Genomic DNA, 10,107 nt, shown 5'->3' with positions numbered 1-10,107 from the left:
TGCCCACATATGAAGTGTAAAAAAATGTAAATAATCTCATTTTGCATCAGCTTTTGTACTAGGGGTTATCATAGAATGGTTTGGTTTGGAAGGGACCCAAACATCATCCAGTCCTAAACCCCCTGAAATGAGTAGGTACATCTTTAAGTAAATCAGCTTACTGAGAGCCCCATTCAGCCTTGAATGTTTTGAGAGACAGGACATCTACCATCTCTCTGGACAATTTGTTCCACTGTTTCACCACTTGTGTGGGCTTAAGTTTTGTGTTAGCTGAGTGTAAGCCGAACAGCTCAGGGTAACTCCCCCAGCACTTTATGTCAAGCTCTTTTCTGCAATATGTGTTAAAACTAGGCTGCTTTTCAAACTTAGGGAATTAATCAGGAGAGAATGTTGTTTCCATATCTTTACCATTTTTTCTTCCTATTAAACCTAATTAAAACAAACTGTGATACATGTAAAATCATGCCTTACCTGCTATGCCACTTCTGTTGGTGTCAAAGGAGTTAAAAGATACTTTGATTAAGAACACAAAGATTGTTCTGTTTTCATAGTGTGGTCAGTCTGGTGAAAAAGCTGCCCTGGGAGGGCCCATATACGAAGTCATATTCTCTGCAGTCAAGAGGGTCCTATGGAATCAGGTCATTATCCTAAGCTTTGATGAAAGCTTTCAGGGCTTGTGCAAGGAGATTTCCTCCATGGCTTTCACTGCTCTGATGTGTAAATCACAAGTAAGAATCATAGACAGTACAACAAACTGATTTGGAGGTGGTTATGTGCAATAGCCTTGTCTCCTGGGCAAAAAACCTGCTCTCTGTCCTCTGCACTGGTGAGGCAGTGTAACTCAGACCAGCAATGCCCAGGGTGAGGCTGACTCTGTGTGCACTCTTGTCCTGCACAATGTCAGGGGCCTCATATTTAAGGGCAATCCCAACTGGCATATTATACCTGGAACTAATTTTTTTTTTTCATCAACAACTCTGCCTACTTATTTCCCTGTCCCCACCTGTGTGGATCAGGCAGGTAGTTGGTGACAGTACAGTGACAGTCAGCTAGCCAACAGACACTGAAAGACTTTGGTAGCCACATTGCCTCTGGCCCATGCAGTTATAATGTTTTGCTCCATTCTAGTTATTGTAGCTGCTCTCTTGACTCCTGCCACTGTGTTTAAGTCCTACAGAATTCTCTGTGCCATCTTTTTTGTGTCACTTGCTATGGAAGTGGTTGATCTGTGAGGCTAGGGAGCTGTAAATTCTTGCTGTCCTTTATCTTTCCTAAAGTTTTGGGTTCGTTGATTTGTAGTATTCTTAGAAAAGAGACTATGCACTCTTTCTTTCTAGAAATCCCTTTCTGCACTTTGTACCAGGATTTGGCATTTGTTACTCATTCTGAATGGTGCCTGCAGTCTTTCACAAATACCTTCATTCTCTCAAGTGTTGACAGGAGGCAAATGTGCTATCTACCACTAAAGGAGTCTATTTGTTGTTTACTGTTCTGTTACAGGAAGTTCATTTTAACACTTGGAATACAAAATGAGGTATTTTTGCAAAAAACCATTTTCTTATACTCTTGACCACAGAGCAAATAAGATGTAGGTGATGCTCAGTCACCACATCAGGAAGCAGTTCTCTCTCTACATGTATTTTGGTGAAAAAGTGAATCTTTACCAGAAAACAAAAACTCTTTTTGAAAATAGCAATTTAATCTAAGTGAGAATTTAATCTATTTGGGTCTACCTCAAAGAAGAATTAACTCTGGAATGCTGTAGAAGCAATCTAATGGGACCCAGCTCGCCATAAGATCCACAATGTTATTTCATGGTCCTCACAAAATGGTTTCTTTCTCTTTGAGGTCCTACCTAGCCATTTTGGGCTCAGAATAAAGGCATGGAGGCTTCTGTTCCATAGGGTCTCTGTCTCCTTCCCACTCAGTTATGAAGTGCTCCCCTCCCACTGAATCAGGACTGCAGCCCTGATGTTCCTGCTGTGTGTGAAGTGTTGCTGGGGCTCCACTTCCTCACCTGCAGCGGCTGAGCTCTGTGCAATTCACCGTAATGTGTGAAAATAAGCTCATCTGTTTATTTACACGTTGCTCTGATGTCTATATTGCATGTCAGTGCTAAAGCCTTCTGAGTCCAGCAGAGTTTCTGAGCAGTGCCAGTGACCAGGCACTGGGCTTGGCAGCTCTCTGTGTGCTAATCCACCCAGATCCAGGAGGGCAGACAGATGTATTGACAGCAGGGAGAAAAGAGGATAACAAGGATGTCACAACTCCATCTGGATTGTGCAGGTGAGCTTTCAGTCTGTGACAAAGCCTGCCTTATTAAGCAAGAAATGTGTGCCAGAGGATGGTAAGAGCCTCATCCCTGCTATCTGCTTCTGTTCTTTACATGTGTTGTTCTTGTTCCCATCTGCCAAGGAGACACTTGGGGAGGGCTGCCAGCTGCTTGCTCAGATGGTACCAAAGAGTTGCAGTGTCATGAGCTCCTCCTGTAACTGTACATGCCACCACCTAAGGGATGGATGGACAGACCTGCCCTAGGAGAGGCATTGTTCTTGTTCATGTGGCATGAAACAGTTTCAAAATGAAAACTTTACTGAACCTTAAACTGGATTAGGAATAAGAAGTTATGTCAATATCAGGATGTTTTCTACTCAGCTAATCCAACTGATCCTTGCATCTCTCAACAGGTATTTAAAGGTTTTTTCTCTTCTCATATGGTGTCTTGTGTAAAGGAGGCCTTGTTTAACGGTTGCTAAAGCATAGGTCAAAAAAGCAGGTGTTTTGTACTTGTAGTGCCTGAAACAGCTAACAACTGCACTCCATCTAAGAGACAATATGCAGGCAAAGAAGTCAGCAACACTGAAACCATTGTCAAGAGCATGGAGAGGGATAAATTTATAAGGTTCCCAATGTGGCTTTGCTGTTGAATAATGAGATTGAACATTGACTTGTATGAATTAGAAGTGCAAAAAGTTTGGGTTAGTGTGCTGCCTCTTCTCTGCTCTTACCCTTGGCTTTATTGGTGGTTGCACCTGTTCTTGTGGTGTGCCGAAGCCCTTGCAACAGATGAAAGTTTCCTCCAGCATGTACCCAAATATTCTGCCGGGTGATGCTACTGCCCAAAGTAGGTGATGAAAGAGGAAAGACCCAGGTGACCCAGGAATGGAGACTGCACAATCCCTGACCTGCAGTCCTCTGGAAGGGGAAGGACATCCTTGGTGCTGGAAACACTAAGGTGAGACGTGCGCAAGGCACAGTTGGAGCTCATGCTATGTACAGAGTGTTTTAGGGAAAATACTCTGTGGGGTATGGTAAAACCACTGCTGCTGACACATGCAAGCTGAACTTTCCACAGATACACGCAAGTGCTCTGCAGAATGGAGAGTGTAAGTCGAGGTGGTGCAAAAATCACCAAGGGATTTTAATTCCTACATGTCAAATTCTTTCGTGATTTTCTCACACTACTCCATTATCAAATACAGAGAAAATTGTGGATGCCCAATCCCTAGAAGAGTTCAAGGCCTGGCCAGATAATGCTTTGGGCAGCTTGGTGTGGTGAAAGATGTCCCTCCCTATGACAAAGGGGCTGGAATTAGATATCTTTGAGCATATCTGAGATATCAAAGCATTCTACAATCCTATGAAATGTCTCACCGAGGCAAATGTTCCCCTGTTTGAAGAGGCAGCAGTTAGACAGATGATTTGTGCACAGGCATAGTGATGCCTGCATGAAGCAAACCCCTTTCAAGTCTGTGAGCTTTGCAGGGTGCCGATGTTGCGCCTGTGTAAAGACATGACACCTGGGAGAGACACCAAGATGAGTGACCCGAGGGTGCAATGAGATGCTGCATTCAGGGGATTTTGACTGTGCTGGAGCCATTTTCAGCTGCAGGAACTTCAGTAGGAGGTTATCCAGAACTCATCTAGTGTCCAGCAGCAGCCAGATACTTCAGTCTATGGTGAAGAAGGCACAACAGCTAACTGCAGTCAGGGTAATGGAATTTCTGCATGCTGCTGGTGACAATGTTGGAATCACCTTGCCCATCTGCTGAGAGATGAGCTGGGCTGGATGGGGAACCGCAGGACCTCCCGCTCAGCCTGACTGGGTGACCAGAGCCTCCTCTTTCTTACCCAGCACAAGGAGTGGGAGGCTCCCGGTCCCGCCTCCCGCCGCGGTGTGATGTTGGGGCGGAGCGCATTCCCGGGACTATATCCGCCGTGAGGCGTGCGGGAGTGTCTCGTTTCGGGTCGCTCCCGGGGATGCTGAATATGGAAGCGAACATTGACCCGTCGGAGCTGCAGCCGCTGGGGGAGTATGACTTCGAGAAGAACTTTAATCACCGGGCAGCCCTGAAATGGATGGAGGAGAATTGGTGAGAGGAGAGGAGGTTGCTGACCTGGTGCATTCCAGACCCTGGGTAGCCCAATCGTCTCCTGCTGCTTTTAGCAGAACAAGTGTGAGGATCTTCATTTCTGAGGAGGAGAAGATTGGGGGTCGCTGGTTGCTTACCTGAGGCTGTGGAGGATGGGGTGCAGCAGTTGATGTGGCAGAGCAAACAGTGGTGCAGGTGGGGCTGCAGCTTGTAGGGAGATGGTGCTGTGCAAGAGGGCAAAAAGCACCCACGGATGGCCAGTGCAGCCCTTGCACTGGCAAACAGGGTACTCAGCCCTGCCATGCTGCACTAAAGCCTTGGAATGTGTGGGATATAACACAAGGCACTTGAGGCTCCAACTTGCATGAAACTGCCTGTACAGTCTCACGTGTAAAGGGATAAGATGCATTGATGTGTTTGCTTTGCATCCTGCTCACCGGAACCTGCCTCATCCCACCGAGGTCTTGTGGAAATCTCCATGGTGTAGCAGTTCACTTTATTTTGTGCAGTCCCTAGGGTTCTTGCTTGCTCACTGTCAGGGCAGGCTTTCTCGAGGCCAAACCCAACTTTAACATGAGAATGGGAGATCTTTTGTTTCTTGCGAGTGTGCGAGTACTTTGCCAGGGCTACAGAAGTCTGGCTAAAAAGAGGTCAGTTTGGGTCTTTTCCTGACTGTTCCCTCTTCTCTACTTGCAGGCAAAAGTCTTTAACTATTTCTGTTATTTATTTGATCCTGATCTTTGGAATCCAACATTTCATGAAGGAGCGGAGGCCCTTCAAACTGCGTGGACCACTGATCCTGTGGTCCTTCAGTCTCTCTTTGTTCAGGTAAGAGCCTTTGTTAAATCTCGAGACAGCTGTAGACCCTTCCTCAGAACTGGATTGATGGAAAGTTCTGGTTAGTCACTACATCACTAGGCTACATAAAATTTTTCCTCTTGAAGGCACTTTGTAACTAGGGGAGTGACCTGCTTATACAAGTCATTTAAATCTCACCAGAAATACTCCAGCAAGAATGAGTTGCAAAAGGATCTCTGGGAAGAGTACTTGAAAATCATTAGTGGGTAGATTTGAATGTGAAGCCTGCAAGAGCAGACATCTTCCCTCATTCAAAGGGTGCCTGCCAATTGCAAGTGTGATTTGAGGTCTATTTCTCTTTAAAATTTAGATTTCTTTCTCTTCCCCTACCCACTGCCCCCCCCTCCCCTCCCACTACCCCATTTCTTTAATACTGTTGTGTAAGAGGTGGAGAAAATTCTGCTGCACTCACAGAAGCACAAAAGATTAAATTAAAATGTGTTTTCAAACTGTCCTGTCTTATTGAATAGGTTTTCAAACTGTCCTGTCTTATTGAATAAGTTTCCTGAAGTAGCCATGAAAATGTTTCGGCCTGTGCCCTGTATTCAAACTAGCATATGTCAATCTTAGAAAATTCCTCTCATCTGCACAACTTTTTCTCTCTGTTTGGTGGGACAGAGAAAAACTTGACTACTGCCTCTGTAACTCCAATTGGCTTTGACAAGGTCAAAGGGACATTGGTTGTCCTCTGTCAGGGCATAGTATAACAGTGGTCTGTAAAAGCACAAGTTGTGGAAGAGGGGAGGTCAGGGGATAGCTGTTCATGCTCTGTTCAGAGACAAACTTGTGCTAATGAAACAGGTTGATAACAAGGAAAAAGTGGTATTTTCTCATAAGCTGTAGGAGTTGCCTGCCACAGTAGGTTATAAATGCTCCCTTTCCTCTGGGCCCATGTCAAAAGGTAGGACATCAGGAAAATTGTCCTCCATTTCTTATCAGTGGGGCAACTTTTGCTCAAGTGCCTCTTCAAGCAGTGGAAGCAGGGGGTGTTTCCCTGAGGGGAGCACTCTATCATGCTGCCTTGTCTTGCAGGAATAGGTTTTAAATCCTGGCTAAAACTTGTTAGGAAGTCTAAGAAGGCAAAGGTTTGTTTAAATGTCTCTGAGATTGCCCTGAGCATCAAGATGGAGTCAACTAAATATCCATGGGTGCAGAGCTGTCAGAGGCTATGTTGAGGCCCTGGGCACAGTGTTCAGCTCTCCTCTGGTTTTCTTGCAGTCTCGTTGCAGCCTTTCGGATCTGGAAGCAGTTGGCCTTCCTCCTCCTTACCAAGGGATTTAAGCAATCAGTGTGTAGTCAATCTTTTTATGTCCACCCTGTTTCCAAGCTTTGGATATATCTATTTGGTCTGAGCAAACTTGTTGAAATGGGTGAGTTTGAAACTTCTCCTTATCCTGTGTGTTTATAATTGCTTTGCTTTTACAAGCAGATTTTCTTTTACAGGTCTGTGTCCAAATGTTACGTGGAGAAAAGGGTGGCTTGTTGCTTAGCCTTGCATGTGTCACTCATGTTCTTGCTCCCTATTGCTCGACTCCGATTATATGCTTGCTCTGCAGGGGGCTGCAGCCTGATGTTACAGTTCGAGTCTGATCCCCAGGCCAGTGCCTGGACTTGGCAATTCTGCACTGGAACATGGCGAGGGGGCAGCAGACAGGCGGGGGGGCTGGGCTTTCCACACAGCTTTCATAAAAAGAAGTAAAGAAGAGCCAGTTGGAAATGAAGTGCAGGTAGATCTGGGAAAGCAAGCTTGGGGCAAGGGGTTCTTATATTCCAACCATGCCAGAAGATAGAATGCCTAAATGGTCCTCTTCAATACAGATTATATCAATGGGAACCTAGGCTTTGGTGGGATCAAACCACATAATGGCTTCAGCATTGAAGCTTGCTTGGTCTGTTTCATGTGAAAACTTGTGCAACTGCTGTGCTTTCACCTGACTAATGATATACCTGTTCCCCAACCCCAGGTGACACTCTGTTCATTGTTCTCCGGAAAAAGAAGCTCATCTTCCTGCACTGGTACCACCACTTTGCCACAATGATTTTAACCTGGTATGGCTATACGTTTATGGCAGCTGGGGCTGGATGGAACACAGCCATAAACCTCAGTATCCATGCTGTGATGTACTTGTACTACAGTGTGGCAGCCATGGGCATCCGGGTACCTAGCTCCATCACCATGCTAATTACCTCTTCACAGATTGTGCAGATTATTGGATATGTAATAATGAACATCTTTATCTTCTTCTGGAAGGACGATAAGCTCTGTCCATTTACCTGGCCAATGCTTCTCCTTTCATCAGGCTTGTATACCAGTTTATTGGTCCTCTTCTCCAACTTCTTTGTGAAAACTTACCTGAGTAGCACCCAGAAATCAAAGCGGAATTGAAACCAAGGGATGGAAGAAGAGATCGGGATGGAAGTGGGGAGAGAGGGAGAGAAAAAGGGGAAACTTTTTCTGGAGCCTAAGTGCCTGATTGGATGGGTGTGATGGGGTTTAGGAAGAGATCACTGTGGGTAACAGCCTTCAGAGTAACTTGCACATTGGCCTTTGGTGTATCTGCCTTGCAGTGGGTGGCATGCCAGAGTGAGGTGCAGGTCGTGGCAGGCTGGTAACAGGAGAAAGGGGAAGAGGCTGGGGTCTGGAAATCTCAGGGTTGAGGTTCTGCTTTTCCTTCTTTGCATCACTTGGGTTTGCCTTGTGCCTCACTTCCTTTCTGGGGGACTGACAGAATCCTGCATGCACCAAGACACTCCTTGGAAAAAAGGTAGGGAAACTCCTCTCTTAGCAGCACTGCCCTCTCTGTGGTCTCCAGTTTGGGGGAGGAACAGAGCCCATACCTGCTGCTACTCTGCCGGGAAGCTCTAATAGATTGCTGGTGAAATGGAAAACTCCTGCTGGTTTTTAAGGTTATGTAGGGAAAGAATCTACCTGGGCTCTCTCTTCTCCTCTGTGATGCAAGGAACTGAATCCCATGAACTTTAATGGCTGTTACCTGTGGTGTGCCTCTTGTACAATATTAACCCATCAATTTGACTTGACTAGCTACTGCCTCAAACCCTAAATGATAAGGTCCAGCTCTGTCCTGCAGTAGTCAAGCATTGCCAATGGTCCCAGCCCATGGCCAGTTTCATGGGCTGGGAACAGAAGGGTCAATTCATCTCTGGGTGCATCTGCCACAACTAATAAATACTGTCATGTATGGATTGATTGATTGATTGATTGATTTGTTTGTTGCCTTTTTCATACCTGACCTTCGTACAGAACTGTGAGAGGAATGCTGATTTCTCTATCTTGATACTGCGTCTTCCTGAGGGTTAGTGATGTGTCCAGCAGGCTGTCCCTCTGTGCTTACCCCTTCTGGAGTCATCAGCTGGTCATGCTGCCTGAGCGCCTTTGCTCACCACCAGGGAGCTAGAAATGAGAGAGAGATGATTAAAAAATCAGGCTGTTGTTTTACTATCTGAAATGAGCATGTCACTGTGCTTCATAAAGCCAAGATGTGCCTCAGAGCCTGAGTCCAAGGGTCCGAGCCTCTGGGTGGGTGTTGGCTCCTACTGGTGAGTGAGTTTTGGCCTCTCAAGGCAGTGGACTGGAAAGTTGCTACATGGCAGTGGGCTGCACTTTCAGTGCTGGGAGGTGGCAACAGCCCTGTCCAGCCTTCCCTGACAAGGGCTCCTGCTCTGGACTTGGCAGCATGTTGGGTAGTGGTGTAACAGCACCTTCCCCCGCTGTGGGAAAGGCAGGAGCAGTCAGCTGAAAGGTTGGGGAATAGGAATAAACTGGCTTCTGCAGTTTAGGGAGGGGATGGTGAACATATGGGAGTAATGGGGTGGTCTCTCTCCTGCAGAGTGCTGTTTGGGGCACTTTAGGTAACTGCTGTGGTCCTGGTGAGGCAACTGCCAGCTCTCCTAACTTCTACAGCTGCCCAAGGCATGCTCCCTCAGCTCTGTCCAGCATCTGTGCCAACGCAAAGAATGACAGAATCATCAAGGTTGGAAGAGACCTTTAAGAACTTCAAGTCCAACCATCCACCCAGCACTACCACTGTAACCCCTAAACCACTATATCATATCACCAGATCCTGATGCCTTTTAAACACCTCTGGGTTGGTGACTCCACCACATTCCTGGGCGACTTATTCCAATGCCTGACCACCTTAACAGTGAAAACCTTTCTAATATCTAATCTGACTCTCCCCTGTCCCAGCTCTAGGCCATTTTCTCTCGTCCTCTCTGTAGGCAGAGCAGAAGAGACCAGCCCCCGGTCTTCACTGTAACCTCCCTTCAGGCAGTTGAAGAGAGTGATGAGGTCGCCCTGGAACCGAAGCCGGGCTGGGGAGTGGGCGGGAGCGAGCGCGCCGTCTTACCCCGGAGGCTGTGTTGGTGTCACGGTGCTGAGGCGGTTCCGCGGGGCCTCTCTCGGTGTCACGGCGCTGAGGCGGTTCCCTGAAGGCTGTGTCGGTGTCACGGCGCTGAGGCGGTTCCCCGGGGCCTCTCTCGGTGTCACGGCGCTGAGGCTGTTCCGCGGAGGCTGTGTCTGTGTCACGGCGCTGAGGCGGTTCCCCGGGGCCTCTCTCGGTCCCGAGGGCGGGAGCGCAGCCCGCCCTGCAACCCGCCGCTAGGCGGCGCCGCCGTCCGCGCTGAGGGCGCTGCCGGCCGGGTCGGGCCGGGCCCGCACCGCGACGGCAGCGGGCCCTGAACGGGATGGGGCCGAGATTAGAGCCGCCCCTCACGGCTGTGGAGCGATCGGAGCCCAGCCTCACGTTCACCAGCGGCCCGAGGTGCGCGCCCGCCCCGCGCTCCGGGGCTCTGTTGGCAGCGCGCACCAAGCGGGAGGAGCGGGAACATCCTCTGCTGTGCGAGCGGGACACGAACC

At 47.9% G+C, this 10,107-nt stretch overlaps 1 protein-coding gene across 1 annotated transcript; it reads left to right on the top strand.

Moving 5' to 3' along the window:
• Positions 1-4,003: 4,003 nt before the first annotated feature.
• Positions 4,004-8,440, top strand: ELOVL3 (ELOVL fatty acid elongase 3). The gene is made up of 4 exons (XM_064716745.1): positions 4,004-4,373; positions 5,070-5,201; positions 6,450-6,601; positions 7,196-8,440. The coding sequence occupies exons 1-4, from the start codon at positions 4,261-4,263 to the stop codon at positions 7,615-7,617; spliced, it is 819 nt and encodes a 272-aa protein (XP_064572815.1). The 5' UTR covers positions 4,004-4,260; the 3' UTR covers positions 7,618-8,440.
• Positions 8,441-10,107: the final 1,667 nt, after the last annotated feature.

The sequence above is a fragment of the Zonotrichia leucophrys genome, chromosome 6 (genome assembly GCF_028769735.1).
Source record: "Zonotrichia leucophrys gambelii isolate GWCS_2022_RI chromosome 6, RI_Zleu_2.0, whole genome shotgun sequence".
Lineage (NCBI taxonomy): Eukaryota > Metazoa > Chordata > Aves > Passeriformes > Passerellidae > Zonotrichia > Zonotrichia leucophrys.
This window is presented reverse-complemented; position numbering and strand designations above follow the sequence as displayed.